At 34.6% G+C, this 20,824-nt stretch overlaps 1 protein-coding gene across 1 annotated transcript in view; it reads left to right on the top strand.

The window, feature by feature from the left end:
• Positions 1 to 20,759, top strand: part of Tbcd (tubulin folding cofactor D) — a 28,823-nt gene extending 8,064 nt beyond the window's left edge. Inside the window, exons 9-18 of the mRNA XM_071588003.1 lie at positions 1,352 to 1,457; positions 2,318 to 2,495; positions 4,857 to 5,015; positions 8,420 to 8,617; positions 9,044 to 9,223; positions 10,618 to 10,751; positions 11,863 to 12,014; positions 12,737 to 12,932; positions 16,684 to 17,042; positions 18,296 to 20,759. Of these exons, the coding sequence (XP_071444104.1) occupies positions 1,352 to 1,457; positions 2,318 to 2,495; positions 4,857 to 5,015; positions 8,420 to 8,617; positions 9,044 to 9,223; positions 10,618 to 10,751; positions 11,863 to 12,014; positions 12,737 to 12,932; positions 16,684 to 17,042; positions 18,296 to 18,557 (1,924 nt within the window). The 3' untranslated portion in view covers positions 18,558 to 20,759. The remainder of the gene's footprint in view (positions 1 to 1,351; positions 1,458 to 2,317; positions 2,496 to 4,856; positions 5,016 to 8,419; positions 8,618 to 9,043; positions 9,224 to 10,617; positions 10,752 to 11,862; positions 12,015 to 12,736; positions 12,933 to 16,683; positions 17,043 to 18,295) is intronic.
• The last annotated feature ends 65 nt before the right edge of the window (positions 20,760 to 20,824 follow it).

Raw genomic sequence — 20,824 nt, 5'->3', positions numbered from 1 at the left:
TTTTGAAAGACAGGCTCAGCACATGTAGACCCTAAATTTTAGCAAAACATGGCAAAAATAAAGGTATTTAACGTTGATGTTGATTCCCTTCATTTTGGTTTCAGTTGTTTATTGCCATTCATCTCATTTTAGTTACACCTACTCCCTTTGTGATGCTCAACATTACTATGGACAAATGTATACTTTAAAATCATCACACACTAAGCATGTACCAGAATTAAACTCTATATCAATAAGTTTGGTATCCATAGATCGAAGTCAACTTGTACAGTGAAATTTCACCTAACATCAGCTAAATCCTTAAATCCCAGTATTTATGGCATTCTGGAAGTGATAATGTGCAATGAAAACAGCAGGAAAAAGTAAAGTTTATTAGATGTGCAAAGATTGTAAAAATTGTTACTCATTGATTCTTATCGATTAATTTTTACTCAAGACCATGTAGCCATTGAAATTCTGGCTTTAGTATTATCAGGTATTTAAGTTAACACTTGGTGAACAAAAGAGGTAGAAGTTGCAGTTAGGGTGAATATTAAAGAAGGATTTAATAAAGTACAAGTCATGAAGTACTGAATCGCACTGTAAATATTTTTCAGTTTTGATTGAGTTGAAATTGAAAAAGATGTATGTTAGAGGATGACAACCTAGGTAATTCCAGTAGTAAGAGACACAAAGGGGAAAAATGTATTAGTTTATCAATTTCTGTTACTATGAGTATCCACCTTGTGAATAACATTAGGGCAACAGATGAACCAATTGAATGATGCATTTTTCTAAAAGTAATGTAGCCATTAAAATGTTGTATAAAGCTCTTATCAAACATCTCTACTAGAATGCATCTAGTAAATGTTGAAGGTATTAATATCCCTTAATTCAAGGTATTTGCATTTTCAGTAATCAATCAACCTCAGAGTATTGTGGAATATTCTCTTTTGCAGATATATCAGAAGCACTAAGTGTAGGAGGGAATGTCATGTTTGATGCAAATTCACATAAAAGTTCTTCCAGTGTTTTCTGCTGAAACTTTTTATTCTGCACAATTCTTTACCTCTCACTCATCCCCCACGTGCATAAAAAAGTTTCATGTTCTTTTTTCAGTCTTAAATTATTGATTTTGTGTTTAAAGTTATGGGAAACAATTAAAAAAAACTATTACTGACCCAGACTGTCAGGTTCTATTGTCTCAGTGGGCTGACTTTAAATCTGAGAGATGTTTATCCAACATTTAGTGGACCATAGAACCCTTACTGGGCAGTTTTTGTCAGAAAATATTTTTAAGTTGAATGTGAATTTTTCTGCATATTGTCATGCAGGTGCCTTATCTATTTGTATATCTTTGTTATCTTATTAGTTACTTTGTTGCTGGTTTTGATGAGTACAGAAGGCCGCTAATAAACCATCTGGTGGAGAGGAAGATCAATCATTGGGATGCATCTGTGAGAGAGCTTTCTGCTAAGGTAAGTCATTTTATTGTTCTGACGACCATCCATCTGCGTAGAAAAATACTGCACCTGCCATATTTTGCAGTGATTCCATTGATTTTTGAACAGAAATAATGCATTAATCTTTTTTTTTATTGTTTATGTTTATGCCGGATAACAATTTCATCACCTCAATGTCATATGCACCTTACAATCGCATTGGTAAACTTATTTTAAGTATTATTAGCAATAATTCATCATAAAATTATCACTCATGTGTAAAGAAACTATAAGTTAAATTTGAATGGAAGAGAAAGTGATTAAAAATAATGAATGTGGATGCAAAAGTTTCAAAGTGTAAATATCATGCACCTTGACTGGGATTTTAATTGTTTCATTGTAATACGCATTAATGGATGATTGTGTTAAAAGTTATTATTGCAGCATCTCCCGCAGTTTCTTTGAATTAATGTGAACTTGTTGTAATGGTATCGCATTGAATTAATTATTATTATAGGGCACCTTTTGATTTCTTACTGAATTAATTCAGCCATAACTAATTATTTCATCTCAGGAAATTGATAGATGAAGAGTGGAAGGAAAATTTTCTCCAAAGATGCACTCATAAAATTATGATTGTAAATATATAAACAATATTCATTTGTATATGTCCATGAATCCTCATTTTTATTGTTTAATAATCCTTTTCCTTTAAGAGATTTGAAATGTTTATTGTCTTTGTGTCCATTCCTTGTTAAGCGGTAGCCTATGTGTCTTTTAATGACTTAGCCTCACTCGCAAAGTAAAATGTATCCTTTCATTTTCAAAGATAATACCATGAAGATTAGCTCCAATTGTCTGTATTTCAGAAAGTAATTAACTTATCTCATTTTTAGGCACTTGGTGTGTTAACAAAAAGGGATCCACATTACATCTCATCTGATGTACTCCCAAAATTAATCAACCGTTTCACATCCAGCCATTTGGATTGGCGGCATGGTGCAGTTTTGGCCCTGGCAGAAGTGGTGCTTGCTCTCTCTGACTGCTCTTCATCTGAAGATACCATTGCATTTGGTAAGTAATATGTACTTCGTAGACATTTAAAACCCCACTATTTATTAGCACGAATGTGCACCAAGCCGACTACTTTAGCCCTATTTTAAGAGAGAAAATTGTGAACTGATGTAGACCATAGACTTTCTACCAAAATGTATTATTTTACATGCAAGATCATGTACATAAAATGTCAAATATCCTACAGTGGGCTGGTTATTATTTTGCATAAATCATAGTATTGAGTCATACTTATTGCTCGGGAAGTAATGAGAGTATTAATGTGGCTCAAGGGCCAAAAAATAGCTGTGACTTTATATGAACACAGAATTTTTTAAAATCTATATTTATGGTGAATTAAATGAAGAATACAATGTATCTTTCCATTGTTCTATATTCACGTACAACTGGTTTCAACGCTCAAGCGTCATGATCAGGTACAAATTAATCAAGTCGCAGTCCATTTATATACCATTCATGAGGGAGAGGAGGTTGATGGGGAGGGGGAAGAGGGGTGTTAGGCAAGAGGAAAGGTGATTGGTTGGTTTACAGTGGGGTAGGGGGTTTGTCGGGTCTCTCTGTGAAGGAAAGGGGTACTTCCAGGATTGGGGAGAGGTATTCAAACAATAAATCGTTAACCAAATGACCCGTTTTTTAAATATTCCTGATCTCTACCTCAGGAATGGTATTTAAATGGACTGCCACTTGATTAATTTGTACCTGATGATGACGCTTGAGCGTTGAAACCAGTTGTACGTGAATAAAGGACAGTGGAAAGATACATTGTATTCTTCATTTAATTAGCATGAATATTTCCACCAAGTTGAGCTGGGAACAATTGAATATTTATGGTGAACACTAAAATATCTAAAATTAGCATTGAAACAAAAATTTTGACAAGTGATTAAAGATTTTTGAATGAAGTGATGTCATGATTAGAAAATAGAACGATATCATGGTACATTAGATTCGTCAAATTGTGATTAATGATTGAGATCAATCCATCCATCTCAAAACAAAAGTTCAAATACAAGAAAAACATGAGTAGTCAATTCTTTATTCCATTGCATAACTTCTTTGAACCATATTGTTTAATTCTTTTAAAAATTAGGTGAAACTTTCACAAACTCTAAACAACTCCTATTCAGCTAGCGTGTATGGTACATTCCAATTCTTGTTTCAAAGTGCGTATGCCTGAAATTGATCTTCAACTTTTGCATCCTCACTTCAGAGTATTGGCAATAGCAATAGTTATTATGGGAGGTGGATAATTTAGTAGGGTTAAGATGCTCAGGGAATGTAGGAAGGGTGGAGAGGAACTTGGTATGTGCACTAGCCTACTCTTTAACGAAAGGTGCCAAGGGGGGGGGGGGAATATTTAACTTCCTATCTGAAAGATGGTGGCCTCCACTTGATATAGTATTCTCCACATAGCACCCCTAGTAGGGATTGGAATGCCACATAAAAAAAATTATGTCACCTCTCGAATTTGAACCCTTTGAGGTGGGAAGCCAGTACATAATTCTAATCCCCCTTGTAGCATTGGTTTAACAAAATAAACCTCCTTCAACCTGCAGGAATTATCACTTGAAAGCATGAATCAGATGGTTTTAGTGCTTCAATTCACTTTCAGTAACTGACATATATCATCACCTTTGTGTCTTTTTAAAACTCCTTAAATCATTCATTGAGAACAATTACAATCCTGTGTGATTTTCCATTCAAACTGGAAGGTTTGTCTCTACTGCTTGATCAAATGACATCCATGCCTTGCCTATGTTTAGGGTGGTGTTTTTTTGGAAAAAAAATGCAAATGGTAAATGGTTTTATGTGGTAGTATGTGATCTGATGCTTTTCCTGGGCTACTTCTACTTTACACCGCTAATGCCCACAATTACCAAACTGACATGATTGAATTAAAAGCTTTGAACTGGAAAAATATTTTTTATTAATTGTATTTATAATGCATGAACAATTAATATTGATAAAAGATAATAATAATAATATATTATCTCCTGATTTATAGTGAAACAGTATAGTTTTGAGGTTGCAACATCAATGTGTATATATATACATAGTTGGCTAGCCTGGTTACTGCTTTCAAAATTATTGATACTGAGTTTTTTCTTAGTTTCATTATATTTGTTACTCGTGTAATGTGGCTTACTTTGTGTATGATTTATTCTTTCAAGATGAACATGGCTAATTAAAAGCAGAGTTTTCTATAATTCATTCGTAACAGCAATAAAATTAGGCTGATAAAGTTTAATCTCTTCCTAGTTTTGCACATCTTCAATTGTGAAGTTAGTCCTTTTTCTTTTCGAAACCTTTGCTTTGACATTATTTTCTCCAATCGTAACTAAAAATTGTTCTTGTCCTCAGGTGCTGGAGTCCTAGAGGGAGTGAAGGCAGTTGTTAGAAAGTCAAAAAATGCAGGCTATTTCCGTGGGATAGGTGGAGAACTGATGTGGTGTGCAGTGCTGAAGCTTATTGAAAATTCATCTTTGGCACACCTTCCACTGCACTCAATGCCAGTCATTGGTAAGCCTGAAGTATTCATATATTCTAAAAGGTTTTATTGTGTTTTTATAATATTTTTTTATGGCACGTACTAGAGGTATTGACAAAACACTACTGTTGAACATATCTATCCTTGCTTAATGTAGTTCATTTAACTATTCAAGTTCAAATTGGGCAATAACATAGGACACCCTCAGCAAAAACTAAGCTATTTAATTTTCTGTGAAATGAATTCATGTACTTGAGAAAAAAGGTAACACTAGGAAAGGAACTGGTTCCCTAGCTTGATTTGGAATGTGATTTTGACTTTGAATGACCTGATCCTTACCCTTGGTTTCAAAACAATTCACATAATACGTTAATTTGACATCTTATAACTGCAGAATCAATTAAAAGTATAACAATGACATCTACTGACCAAAATTCCCATGAATATATCTTACGTTTCAATGCGATTTCATTATTAAATTTGTATTTGCATTTTTTTGGTCTCCACTTTGGGTCAAAAATTTTTGAAAGAAATTCTTTGAGAGTCTTTGGAGGTTTACCCCTTAGACAGGAGGAGGGGATGCCTGGATTGTGATTACAGTGCATTTTAAGTGAAGCGCTGTTTAAATGGTGCCAGACTTGTTATTTGCGGTGAGGTAGGGTTCATGAAAATTTACAGCTATGCCAAAAATATTTGGGTTGTATCCGGTTATGACATATTGGGGTTATGTCATGGTTACCTACTCTGTTTTTCTAAAGGAAAATGGAAATATGCATAGGTTAGGAATGGGTAGTGCATCATCTTGTCTGGTTGCTATGAATGGTTGGTTCTTTTATAAATATTGATCGACAAAATGATGGAAATTAAGGAATTTAAACACTTGATTGCTTGTTATTATTATCTCACCTCCTCATGTAGAACTTAAAAATACACAAATAAACATCCTTACTTTGTTATTCAAGATATTTTCCAGTCATGCAAATACTTAAAAACACTGAATGTTCCTAATATAGATAAGTCACCATTTACCAATGTCCTCGTTATAAAAAGTTATATGATGAACAGTGGTTTTTCTCAAGAAACTATGGAAGATTACTCCAAATTTTATAAATAATTAAAATGGCATTAAAATGGTGTAGCCATTATATGCTACAAGTTGGCTATTATATTTGCAATATTTTTCATAACCTAGGACAAAATTTCTTCGATTTGCTTGGATTCACTCTTACATAAAATGAAATTTGGTTATTATTCATGAGAATTAGTCCAACTTATTGTAGAATATGGAATGTAGAATTCAATTCTAGCCTAAATATTCAAAAGCATTGGTGCATGTATTTTGTGACATTAGCATGAATAAATATAGAAAAAAGCACTTAAATTGGATATAGTGATAAAGTAGAGAGTAATTAGTTTTTGAAAATGTGTTTTTTTTTGTTAGCCTTGCGTTTCTTGATGTTTACATCGAATACAATGGATGTAAAGTAGTGTTTTGCTTTTGAGTATATCTGAGCATACTGAACAATAACAAAATTTCAAGGAGATAATTGAATCTATTAAGCACACTGAATGAATATCCTTTTAATCTTTATCTTTCTCTCATCTCATTCCTCATCTCTTACCATTTAACCATCATTGGCCATTGACAAGCCGTTTACCTAATATTTAAAATAATTCTGATAGATTGGCACATTGCTAATTCAGACTAAAAGGAAAGACTTGTACTTTTCCACAAATGTGTGGAAAAGTTCAAGTCTTTCCTTTTAGTATGGATATTAAATACTTTCACGAAGTGAAGCCTGAAACAATAGAATATATTGCTAATTCAGGTTTTTCATTGCAGAAATATGTTTTGGTCTCTGAATGAAAATTACAAGTTAGAAAGTTGTTGCTGGTGATTATAATTCATTATCTAGTAGTACTAAATATAGGGAATGTATTTAAAAAATATGATAAAATGTTTTACATGAGTTAACGTAAAGATTAAGGAGGTTATTCTTTAATTCTCAATAGTTTAATCTTACATAATTTCTTACAACAGTTGTTGAAATCAAATATTTTCTACAATGCCTGTACATAATAATAGTCCACCTGAATGTAAATTTCAATTTCTTCTTCATTTAGGTGCTTTAATGAGCTCCATCTGATCCAAACTGAAAATATTTAATAAAAAAGTCATGTATATTATATGAATTTACATATGTATTCTGGCCATAATCCCTGTAAGTTAGTGGGGAAAACTTGAACCAAGTGCCAGTATTTAAAAATCACTTAATTATATTATGCATTAACATGCATCAAGATTTTTAAATGAATTTAATTAAACGTTTCTGAACCTTGAAATTTTAAATATTCATTCCCTCTTTCTATTTCTTAACATGTTTGTGCTCTCTCACCACCTCCATTGCACGTGTCTTCAATATCAGCAAAGGCACTGATTCAATTCTGTTTCCTTGCGCCAGATTATCCTCTTTTGAGGATTGAATCATAGTGTTTTCTTTATTTCATGGTCAAGTAAGAGTTCCTAAGTTCAATTAATTCCTGTTTTCGAGACATAATAAACAGAAATGACTCTTTCAATCCACTGGAAAAATGTGTGAGAATTAAATAAAATATAAATCCTATCGTGGTGAGTTTCAGGTTCGTTACCTTTGACTAAATATTTTGTAGAGAGAACACTACAGTGAAGTATACCTGAAAATTTGTTTATATTTTTCATTTTCATTCATTATGTATTTTATTTAAAGTGCAATTTGTCCCACGTAATTATATTGGTGATAAAAAAAGAGGAATGGATTTTTCATTTGTTAATATTCATTGATGCGTTTGGAGTGTCTTGAATGAGATAAAAGTTGAGATTGCTCTTCCAAAAATGTTGATTTTGCATCCTTGCATTAAGATTTTACATATTTATAAGTGAATTAGGTATGTTTTGGTGGAGTGTTTATTGTTGTTAAAGATGACAATAATTGTGAAAATTAAACAATTTACAGTAATGAATACTTTTTCTTTCTTCAAGTAATGTTTCAAGTAGATAATAAATTTTAAGTCGATTTATAAGTCCTTTTAGTTCACTCATATAATGAAAATAGTATTGATGTTATAAGCTTTTAGCACCTGTTTAAGTGTATAAACTTGATTGTTTCAGGCTTAACTCTGTTGAAGTTGCTTATATCCATAGTATAGAAATGAAGAATAAAAACAAAATACCTGAAGTAAATATTCTGTAAAACAGTTTGTTGTTCCTTCCTGTGTTAAGGATGTTTGTTTTCAGTTCACAGATGTGCTCTAGGATGCCCGTTATCACATTAATGACCACTCTTGGAGAAATTATGAGTTAATTTGTGGCTTCGAGAAATGGGACCAAGGGGTCTTGGGCATGTGTATTTATGTGTTTACCCAAACAAAAATTACTTGATTGTTTCTTTATGCTTAGATGAGTGGAGTGAATCGTTGGAGGAGTGTTTGGTGCACAAGGAGGCATCAGTTCGTGAAAGAGCGGCACCGACCCTTGCAGCATTTATGACCGAGTACACCAAAGACAACAAGGATCAGTCCAAGTCACTAGTCCTGCGCTTAATCAAAGGATTGAGTGGAGGCCGAATTGAGAGGGTGGGATCATCTTTGGGGCTTGGTAAGATTGATTTAACCCCCTCTCACTCTGTTATCTTCAATTGTTGACAATGTCAACATGGCTTGTTTCATGCCTGACTCTTTAGGCATGGTCACCCATATTTAGTGCTAATTTCCCTCTATCATGCGGAACGAAACTAACAATCCTTGACTTACCATTTCATTATTATCAGTTTTGCTCATGTTATTCCCACAAAAAATATCATTTAGAATATTTGAGGCCCCTATACATAATTCATCTTTCTTAAATAAATAAAATATAAAATGCACCAAGAGATAATAATATAAATGAAGTTAGCATGTCATGGTATAGGGATTGTTTCTTCCATCATGAATTATCTGTGAATTGGTTGATTTGTTATTCATCTGAATCTTTTGTCTTGTACCTATATTTCTGCTTACCAGAGCTGTGTGTCTTTCTTTCCAGGAGCATTGCCTGCATTTGTTTTCCAAGGGCAAGTACCGCAAGTAGTGTCTGCACTGGCTAATTGTGCCACATGCTACAGTCCCCCTGAGACGGTGGCATGGGCTGATTGTCGCAAGGCAGCACTCAAATCTCTGTCCTCAATGGCCTCCACATTGAAATTGTCACCTTCTGATGACTCTGGTGAGTTCCACTTCCATGTTTGCAGGTATCTTCTATAGTTAACTAGCCCAAGTCTGGCAACTTTATTCTAATGGCTCTTATTCTATACTTCAATATTTTGGAGGGCTGTAATTTAAATGTTATGTGGCGTCTGATATGTAAAATTACATTTTTAGATTAACGGAGAATACGTGATGTTGTCTCTGATTTAGTAAAATAATTTTAATGAAGTTATCAGTGTGTCAAAGCTAAACAGCTGGTTAAATTCAGTGGAAGGATTTGATTAGTTGTGCCATGGTAAGGAAATAGGGTGGATGCAGTCTGGGAAAACCTGAAACTTAGAAAAATCAGGAATTTGTGGAGATGAAGAAAATGATTGGTTATGACACAGAGTTCCTAAAATTCACATTATTTTAGTTTGAAATGCTTATAAATTTACATTAGTAATAGCAATTGTCACCCATCTATGATGAATTCCTCATTTAGCAGATTATACTGTAGCAAAAATTATTGTTTTCTCTGGTTTTTTAAATTCATATATTATTTCAAAATCTCATGCATAATTAGGTAGCTTCTTAAATAAATCCTCATCCGCCAGTCATAAGAGAAGAAACATAAAGATTACAAAAATTGGTAGCTTTTATTTTTCATTTGAGAGAAATTTTTAATTTACTTTCTTAATTTTATTGTGTTGTTTAATGGAGCGGAGACATGGACTTTGAGGAAAGATGAAGTAAAATTAATAGAGGCCTTCCAAATGTGCCTCTGGAGGAGGATGGAAGGAATGAAATTAAGAATGAGGTGGTGATACGAAGCATTGGAGAAGAGAGACAATTGGTAGAGATAATCAAGAAAAGAATGATGAAATTAGTTAGGACATTGTATGAGGAATGAGTGCTTGCGGAAGACTGTATTCGAGGGAATCATAGAAGGAAGAGGGAATGAGGGAGAAAGAGGTAAACAATGTTGGACTGAGTTAATATTGGAAGAAACTATGAAGAAACCAAGAGATTGGCTCAGGACCGACAGGCATGGAGGTCAACCCTAAGTGAGCCTGCCACAGAGCAGAACAACCCAAGATGATGATCTTTATCTGATTCTTATCATTTATTTCAATTATTTTTAAGGGGTATGGGTGGAAGTGGATTAATGTTAAAAGTAAGCCCCATATTCATATCATGCTCCTTCCTTAACATATGAGTTTTGTGTCAATAATGAAACTCCTATTTATAAAGTACTCCATTTCAAGTGAAATGCCAGATTTACTCGTTAAAGTCAAGCTTTAGTTGACCTGTCATGCATCTTAATGTTTCGCCCAACTTGAAGTGGGAAAACTTCATTTGAACCTGACTTTTGTCGTCAATTCCAGCTTACCAAAACATGCGCTGCTTAGCTGTTTTTACTTCTCATTTCAGAAGAGAACATGTTGAAGGAGGAGCATGCTGTTCTCATTTATAAGTGTCTTCTCAAAGGCATGGAAGACTACTCGTCAGATGGCACGGGTGACATTGGAGCATGGGTGAGAGAGGCATCCATGGATGGTTTAGTGGTGAGTGAAATGAAACCTTCTCGTAATCCTCATAAAAATCATTTATAAATGCTCGGTGCTCTTCTGAACTCTAATGCGATTGGTTCCCCAAATCCAGTGTTGAGAAATCCATGGATTCCAATGATATCTTCGCAGTGAAGTATTTATCTGGTGAGGGGAAAAGTAATTGTTAAACATACTTAAGATTACTTTGTTTAGTAAAAAATTAGTTAATGCTTGCATTAGGTGGGGATCAAGAATGTAGCTTAACTCTTATTTCTGGAAAATGCTAGGAACTGGGAACAGCTAGCACAAATTGCTTTTAATTTATCCCTCCCATTTAAATATTGTATCTGCAGAATCTGAAATTTTATTTCTATATCTATTTATAATAGGGTCGAATGGCTATCATGTGTTGTGCCTCATAGGCAACTGTGATTGAATTCAGTCACTGTCATCGAACAAAACTTGGGGATCATCAATGAATGTCTGAACTTTAATATTGGGTGGTGTTCAGAGGAGGATCTTTTTTTTTTACCAAGAATCATGTTAAATTCTTTCATAAAGTCATGCATGATATTGTTTCTAACGGGCAAATTTATATATGTATGGGAATTTAGAAACTGATCTAAGCATTTTTGTTATGAAATGTATACAAAAGGTCAGAACAGAGAAATGGGTAGAACAAGATATAATTTCATTTGAATTGATTTTTGAAAATTGATTTTTGTGAATGCTCTGAACATCGCCCTTGCTCTAAAATATTTAATCATCTGCTTGTTGGATGTTAATGATTTGGGCATTTGTTTTGGAAAGAGTTAATATTTTTTCATATTTTTATGGCAATAGCATTATCATAGAGACGTTTGCCAGCATCCAAATATCATTGTAGTATGAAAAGGGAAGTTTTAAATATGTGCTGGTGGGTTGCTCATTTTTAAACTCAAGGAATTCATTTAGTGCTCTATGTTGCTCCCTTTTGTGACTACACTATTTGTTGCTAAGGACTTAACATATCCATTAACCCTATTCAATAGCGATTGCTGTTGTATTCTCATTGAATATATTGAGCAGTTACGGGTTTGGTTCATTGCCATTTCCAGAAAATTCATTTATCGTGGAATACTTCCAGGTCCTGACTCAAGTTGTGTCATCTTCAAAACCAAGTATTCTGACTGAGAAATTAGTGGGAGATATGTTCTCAAGGATACTCCAGCAGTGTGTTGAACCAATTGGGAGGTTGGAGAACTGTGCCATTAAGTCTCTGGGAGCTCTCCTCAGTATGTAAGTATATATACCCCTGTTACATAGATGGGTGGTGAAATATTCATGTTTCGTGGATGTGTCCTTTTTTAAAACAAGTGGTAACTTCCCATTTTTATTATTTATTTTCTTTTGCTTCATTTTGCTTTCATTAATCATAGAAATCCTGTATAGTATCCGCCGTCACTTTGTGGAAACGATTCATAATGAATAAGAAATACTTAGTTTTTCCACACAAACTTTATTTTTACTCTTTATGCTACTCTTTATACTCTCTCTTTTCTCAATGGATCTACTACTCTTTTACTACTTTACTCTTTATACTTTTACTCTTTTTTACTTTTTATGTAAAAATAAAGTTTGTGTGGAAAAACTAAGTATTTCTTATTCATCATAGAAATCCTATTGCCACGTATCAATACAGGTTACATGGATGATGGTTAAAGTTTATAAAGTCACCATTCTCATTGAAGTCAAACAATATCCAGGACAGATTATCATGGATCTGTCATGCTGTACAATTGTTTTCACTCGGCACAACCCTAATGTTTGTGGTTGAAAAGTTCAGGAACCCAAATTTATTTTTCTTACTGATTTATGCTTAAGTGATTTTCCTGTTAAATTTTGGCAACATAAAAATAGAGTCAGTGCTCATCATTGGTTTCTGAACATATTTTTGAGGAACGTGGAAGAATTTTTATAGCATATTTGATGAAAAAATGCCAATTTTCATTACCTAATAGGGATCCACCTGTTCCGAATGTACCTCATCGTACGGAACTCACTGATGCAATTCCAAAAAAGGATCCTAGTGGACTCACCCACTACACTGAGACGGAGACCTTTTCCCAACTGGTCACTCTTGTGTCACTGCCTCGGTACACATATCGTCTCCTCCTCGGTCTAATCTGCAGCACAGGGAGTCTTACTGAAAGCTTGGTAAGTTAATTGTGGGGCTGCTGCTTGGTTGTATCCTGCTCCCTCACATTAACGTCATAGGGCATTGAAATTCACATTAATCGGAGAAATTATTGATTGAATTTACTCTTTACATCAATATTTATGAGTATTGATAAACAAAAATGATTTTGCAACAATTTCAGAGTGTAAAAATCATTCGCGTTGACTGGGATTCGAACCCAGATCCCTCGGATATTGAGGAATCCCAGTCAAGGCAAATGATTTTTACACTCTGAAATTGTTGCATTGAAATTCACATTAGCGGATGACTCCGTTAAAAGTTACTGTTGCGGCATCTCCCGCAGTTTCTTTGAAAAATGATTTTGGTGGTGTACTCTGGCCTAATGCTATATTTTATCCAAATTGTGTACCTTTTTGCTGAAATTGTTCTAGGCACTTAATAACTATTCCTCTATGATTCTTATCATTATTGGATGATACCCAGTGCTTTTTATAGAATACCAATCATATTATTAATGCGTGACATCATAACCGATGTTACTTAAGACTGATTATTTTTACTCGTTTTTCAAATTCATAACCACTTTCATTTATTTCTTGTTTATGATCAAGTACCATTAAGTGCATATGTCCATATATTTTCCGATACAGGTAATATCAATTATAGGAAGAGAAAGTTAACATGAAATGTCACCCTATTGTTAATGTATTTTTATTGTTACCTGTAGGTAAAACTTACTCTAGTACCCATGACCCTCAATTATTTTTTTTGCTTTCAAGAGACATCATTTCCAGTCTTTTTTATCTTGCATTTATCCTCAAATGCTCTTATTTTTTTAAATTACTCAATGCAACAATTTCAGAGTGTAAAAATCATTCGCCTTGACCGGGATTCGAACCCAGATCCTCAATATCCGGTCAGTTTGTTTGTTATATTTTTCACTGTAAAATAGCGCTACTGCTGTATGTGAATAATGTTTTAAAATAAAATAAAAGTGCTTTTTCAGCCATTAAGCTATCGAGGCGTCCTCTTAAACTCTGAAATTTCTCAAATTTCAAAATCTCGGATGATTCCATTAAAAGTTACTGTTGCGGCATCTCCCGCAATTTCTTTGGAATTACTCAAATTAGATAGTCGCAGTAGACTCTGCTTAGTATAATGATCCTAGTACCATAGTATTTGCCATAGGTTACAAGCTTGAATCCTGCTGCAGGGATAGGGTTTGTAACACCTACTTAATATTTAGCCCTGGGAAACCTAATTATGGGCCAGAGCTGGATTATAAGTATCTCGGAAGTTCAAGATCCTCTTAGATTCATCTGTAAAAAAGATTAATGATTTTATATTTGTTTATTAAGTCCATTTTATTTACTTTAAATTCTTTCCATTGCCCAATTCTATAGAATGAAATTTTGTTGCTAGCCATAGCATCACGTTAGCTCTTTATTGTTTATGTATCAAATAAAGAGAATACATACACCCTTTTTCACAATCTCCTCTCAATACATCTCAATGCTCTCTGAAAATTTGAACCATGTAAACAAGCAATAGGATTTTTTTAGATTGGATATATGCTAGGGGTAGCAAAGATCTTTTTAAAATTGAAGTCTTTCATCTACATCTACATCTACTTAATACCCCGCAAGCCGCCGCAAGGGCATGTGGCGGGGGGTGTTAGGACACCACCCGTAATTTAGAAAAGAAAAAGAAAAAAAACCGCATGCAATAACCACAAAATCATATATCCAAAAAGTAAAAACATGGCATACATTCATGCATGAACACTTATACCCCACACACATGCAAACACTCAAACTACATCTTACATACACATGCACCTGAAAGTATACCTACAGCTTTGCAGTGTTTAACTTTGCTCCAACTTGTAAATTCAATGTTTTCAATATTTCTAAAGTTACTTCGGTTTCTTACTATTATGATTTCTGATTGTTCGGGGAAAGAATGAGTATTTGTACCTATCTGTCCTGGAATCTATCTCCCTTAGTTTATCTTTGTGGTCTGATTTACCTAAGTAGTTTGGGGCCATTAGAATTCCTTCAGTGTCATAGTTAAACTCGTTTGTTCTGAACCTTTCTAAAAGTCTAAGCCTCGCTTGTTCTCTCCGCACTTCAAGTGGTTCCCAGCCTAAATCCCCTAAGAGACCTGTCACCCTTGTGTTCTTATCAATTTTTAACGAATCTAGCGGATTTTCTCTGGACTTTATCTAATTCTTTTTGCCAAATTTTCTCCCACGGATCCCAAATGCTTGCGGCATATTCCAAATGAGGTCTAACTAGAGCAAAATAACACCTCTCTTTAGCTTTTTCATTACATTTCATCACAAAGTCTTTCATAGAAAGGTAGTGAATACATGGAGGAAGTAATGCCAGTACTAAGCTAATCCATGATGGGAAGTGAACAGGACAGCAAAAGTCAAGGGTACTTGTTGATGGCATGTGTGGTCAAGGGAAAAGCACTGATCAGCCATGTAGTCTTAGAGCTTGAATTTTGCCGAGTATTAATTTTTGATTACCATAGACTGAGGCTCATACCAAGATTCTCATATCAAAGGTATCCTTCACCTTTGTCAGCCATGATGTGTGGCAAGCAAAGGTGAAGGTAATTTTAGCTAGGTGACTCTCATAACAGGCTTGAATATACAGGTGATGTATGAATAGCGTGGTTCGCGGTAGTGTTGGGGGTAGAGCGTTGGACTACTGACCGAAGTGTCCTGGGTTCGATTCCCGGGCGAGCCCCTGGGCACCTGCAGCTCCACCCAAGATATGTGATTTCTCGGGTACCAGGTCTTCCTGGGAAACCATAACCGGCACAGGGAAAGGAACTGGCCCCCCTACCCTGATGTGTGAATTTCACACGCCATATAGGGCTTAGTACTAGGTGAACTCTATCATCACCTACCAAACTGACCTTCGGGTTGATTACTTTGTTTATGGTTTTTTATATGAATAGTATACATTCGTAATACCATGCTGAGTGAGAAGAAACTTGTCATTAAGGTTATATATGTAGATGATTCTTTCTTTGTGGTAGCAGATGGCATATGGATTTTTCAGGATCATTGGAACCTGTCCATTTCATGATATTGACTGCAGTTTCAAACTTCCCATAAAAATATTTTATTTATTTTTTATGATAAATGATTAAACTCTGTGGAAGAACTTCTCATTTTGCTGAACGAGACTTAAATGTACATTTCTGGTCTAAGTACTATAGTCATATCTGGGCTAAATCAGATGCTATCCGAATGTGTAACTTACTCACTGTACACCTACCAGTATTGGCACTGTAGTATGCAGACAAACCATCTCTAATCAGGCTGTGTGAACCCTGGTGTGGTGACTATACATATCTTAGCCTGGGTCAGTTACTTTCCAATATTTAAGCTGATATAAATAGAGGCAAATTTAATGCTGGAATCGGTTAAGTTTGTTCTGGTTTCTCTGAATGCTTTCTTCTCATAGCATGGTGATCTCTGTCACTTTGCTCTTGTTTTGTTTTCCACTGTTTCTCATATCTTAATTTACTTCTCCTGAGGAGGTTAACTGCCAAAAAAACCCTTCCCTGACTACATTATTAATTGTGTATCTCAGCAAAATAAATGAATACCTACATTATTCATTTTAAATTAAGGAATTGTTTACAGTTTTATTGGGAGTTTGAGGAATGTTATAGTTTATTTCAACTTTTTTACTTTCTGACAATGTGGTAGCAATATTAAACAGCATTTCTCATAACTGACTCTTATAGGCTAAGAAATCCATTGAAGCATTGGCCAGTCACCTGCAGACATTGCCCCTCGCCACCCTAGAAAGCATCACTGGTGAACTTGTAAAAGTAGCAGATGACCACAGCAATTCCCAGCGCCTCTCTCTCCCAATACTCCGCAGCTTCGAGCAGATAATTGGCTCAGGAGCAATTAACCCTGTTCTTTTGGTGCCTGTGGATGAGTCAGATGAGCTGAGTAGATCATCATGCCTTCCCGCTCAAATTCTGCGGATTGTGCGCAAGGAAATGTTGAATACTCCAACTGTGTATAAGCGAATGGCTGCTGCTGGTGTACTTTGTCAGCTGCTTCAAGCTGGAGTCCCGCCGCCTGTTTCTAAGGGGTATGTATCCCAGAATGTTATCTTTATTTGTGTTAAGTAAGCGTGTACCAATGAGAACTAGGTTCATGTTTCTTGCTAGCAAAAATGAACAGCTTATGTTTTCTCCTTGTACTCTGTCACTGAAGAGAGACTTTAACTTCCCCCTTATAAAGCACTTCAATCATTTTTCTAACATAAATTGCCATTTGAAGGGTAAGTTTAGCTTTTCCAAATTGTTGATAGCAAAATATGTTTCCTGAGCTCACTTCTGTTAAATTTCACATAAAATTCATACTTTTTTAGTTGGCCAGCTGAATGTGCTCATTAATTATTAGCCTGTACCATGTACAATATTGGGTCAATTATGTTCTGTTTTATGCTTCTTTTCTTGACAAAATATTAGTGATCATGATGAGACCGTACCTTTTAAAATTAACCCTCTTTCACTTCGAAGTGATCCTTGATCAATTCAACGATAACTGTCTGTGAATTACCAATTCACTGAAATTCTTGCAGTGCGATTTTATTTTTTTTCTTCTAACTATCCATCAAATATATCCAGCTATTCAAAAAGCAATTCCTTTTAGTTTAAGTGCCATTACACCTGAGTAGGACAGGTAAGTCTTTCTCTGACCCCTTTATAATGTGCAATTTATTCAATTGGCTCATCACAGACAAGTGTCCACTGCAGGTGATACAGGTCTCCACTGCACAGGTTTCAGAGCGCTAGACGTGTGCATGTAAAATCACCTGCTGTACATTTAGATTATTTTATAAATGGAGTTATCTTTCATACAGTTGCCCTGTGGAAAAGTAAAGTGAAATTAGGGTGTGAAAAATGTCACTTGTGTATTGTTGATTTTGTCTTACTGCTTTCATATATTTTAACTCTGCGGTATTCTGGGAAAAATTTACAAGGGAAGAGATATTTGTTATTGTCATTGAGATATTACTCCTTCAGCCAGTGATTCTCTAAAGAAACAAACCATTGACAGTTATTCAGAGTATTGTCTTGTTCCAAATGAGGTCACAATGCATGATAAACATAATTCAAAATTCCATGCAAGGGAAATGTGTATCCTATCCCTCCTTTTTTCTCCTCCCCTCCCCGTTCCGTGGCCGTAAAATGTTGAAAATCTTAAGTGTAATTCTGTGAACATGTGTATGGATGCAAAACACAATGTGAAAAGTGCATTGCTGTTTGACAACGTATGTGAATTCTCAATGGATGAATGTGATTCTGATTGTCATTGTTTGTCATTGTATCATCAAAGGTGCCTCTCACTGCTCGCCATTCTCCTTGGCTGTGGTGCTTCGCGAGCTCGCACAGCCACTGCAGCACTGCTGTATGAGGCACTTTTGGTGGCCGGGGAGGAGATATTTGGAGCGTCCGTCGAGGAAGCTCTGTCGCTCCTCGCTGAAACTGACTGGGCATCACCAGACATGTCTGCGGTTCGAGAATCTCGAAATGCTTTCTGCAAACACTTAGGTCTACCCATTCCTCGTTCCACCGCTGGTACTTCAAAGCCCCAATAGTATTTCTGTGGGTTAATAATTCCGCTGCATTTATGAAGGAAAGGCGTGTCGTGTGATATTAAGCTTTGCTCTTTCAGTTGATTAATACATGGTATTATAACCTTTAATGAGATATCGTTTGTAGATCTGATGGTGGATTTACAGATTGTTATTATTTATATTTTGCTATTTGTTACTAATTTAATAAATCTTGACATTAACAGCTTTAATTTGGATATTTAACTCTTTAATATGCCAAATATGTGACCATCTTCCTTGGTACAGTGACTTTAAGTGACAAGTAGATGGTCCGGTGTATTCTCACAAGATAATTATTATTATAAAAATTCACATGTGCTGATACACAGTATCAGATGGCACACAAGTTCCAAGTTTTACAATCAAACTTTCCTTGGGAAAAATAACATGGCATCTCAATTCCAATAAATATCACAAAAGATATTAAATAAAGTCAGTCAGAAAAGAAATACATTTAAAGGAAACTTCCAAGCACCAATCTCTGACACAAAAATAAGAAAATCCCCACCTCATCTACATCAGTTTGCCAAACCAACAGAAAAAATATGAAAACTAAGCTGTTACATACAATTTTACACAACACATCAATCAAATTATTATATAAACTGTTTACATCTTCTCTTAAAAGTATACACTCTGTTAGGAAAGGGCTCGAATAGTTTTGCTGGTAAACCGTCCAATCAACAATTGTTTTATTAAAAAATGGAATTTTTTTTTATTTTTTCTTTGTGCCCGGCATTTTGCTTAGAATTTGTGATCATTCCTCCCTAAAAAAAATTGGATTTCCCGCCTCTTTCCTTAGTTCTACCCAAGCTTTCTATTATTATTCCAAATGTTGATATCCTTGCAAGCAAGGTTGCTGTCCTTCGCCATGTAAAAATGTTTGCGGTAAATATCAGGGTTTATCTGATCCTGCAAAGTTGGGATCTGGGAAAATCTATGGATACAGCTTAAAAAGCTGACCTATCTTTGTCATTGAATAATTTTTAAATGCCTTGTTTTTACAGTTGAGGTTTTTTAATATTGAACTTGAATTAAAAAGTAGTTAATTCCATATTTTTCCACATATAAGCCTATTGATTTGGTGAAATTTAAAAAAAGTGATAATTGAAGTATAAATGAAAAAAAATAAAGTGATAAAAAACCCTTTAAAAAGTGATGGTGCTATTTTCAAATACTTTATAGGTCCATATTGTATTTTATTGGTTTCTCTTTCTGATAATGAGTTATTTATTCCTAAATGGTCATATTGAAGACATTTAGTGCCTAACAAAGTTTGTTATATATATATTACTTATATTTACTTATGTAGGGCATAGAGCCTCTTAAAGTAATGACCAGAATTTAAAATTATGTCATAGCAAACTACAGTGTATGAAACAAGTGACAGATATATTGAGGTATTAAGGTTACCTTTGATTACCCTTAACTAAAGATTACCCATTATCTCCGGTTATGTCATTGGGATATATCTAATGCTTGATTGGGTTAAATATCAAAATAGCTTGCATGAAAAGAAAATGTTAAAGAAATTCCATCCTTGTGTGTAACAAAATTATTCGGCTTCCAAAAACTTTGAGCCAAATTAAACTATAACCGTCATTAACATTAAGCTTTTATTCTAACACTACTGCATTTCCTGGCCGTAAAAAACCATAATGTACGAGCACATAAAATGCACAGTGATATTTCTGGTTATAATTACGAAAAATACTTGGATTAGATAGGAAAGGATCAAATTATTTCAATGTTAACACTTCATGTGAAGAAAATAGAATTGTTACATTAAAAAATTAGCAACTGTCTATCAACGTTTTTTCATTGCAGAATCACAGAAAGCCTTAATCACTTCCGCTAAAATCATAACTGCAGTTATTTTCGCTTGAGTTCTCTCTTTCCTCAGACACGATGTCATCTAGGACATTACTAATTCCACATTTTTTTAAATAACACTCAATGTAAGTCTCGATTCATAACTTCCATTAGTGTAATATATGACTTCCAGTTTAAATGATGTTTTGTATGAGAATATTCTCTTTTTAGATTCCATGAGGTCATTCTAATTTTAAATTTTTATGCAATGCTTAATTCCTGCATATAAAAGCAGATATGGGCACTAAATACCATTGAAATACCATTGACTCAGTTATACTACTTATGGTTGAGTGCCTGTAGACTTTTGAAATTATCGAGAGAGATACAATGTATTAGCATAGGGGCAACATCCTCCTTGGCATAATACATGTATG

Source organism: Hetaerina americana, unplaced genomic scaffold (assembly GCF_022747635.1).
Source record: "Hetaerina americana unplaced genomic scaffold, ioHetAmer1.1.p SCAF_3, whole genome shotgun sequence".
Lineage (NCBI taxonomy): Eukaryota > Metazoa > Arthropoda > Insecta > Odonata > Calopterygidae > Hetaerina > Hetaerina americana.
Note: the sequence above shows the minus strand (reverse complement) of the source record. Positions and strands in the feature narration are given on the sequence as shown.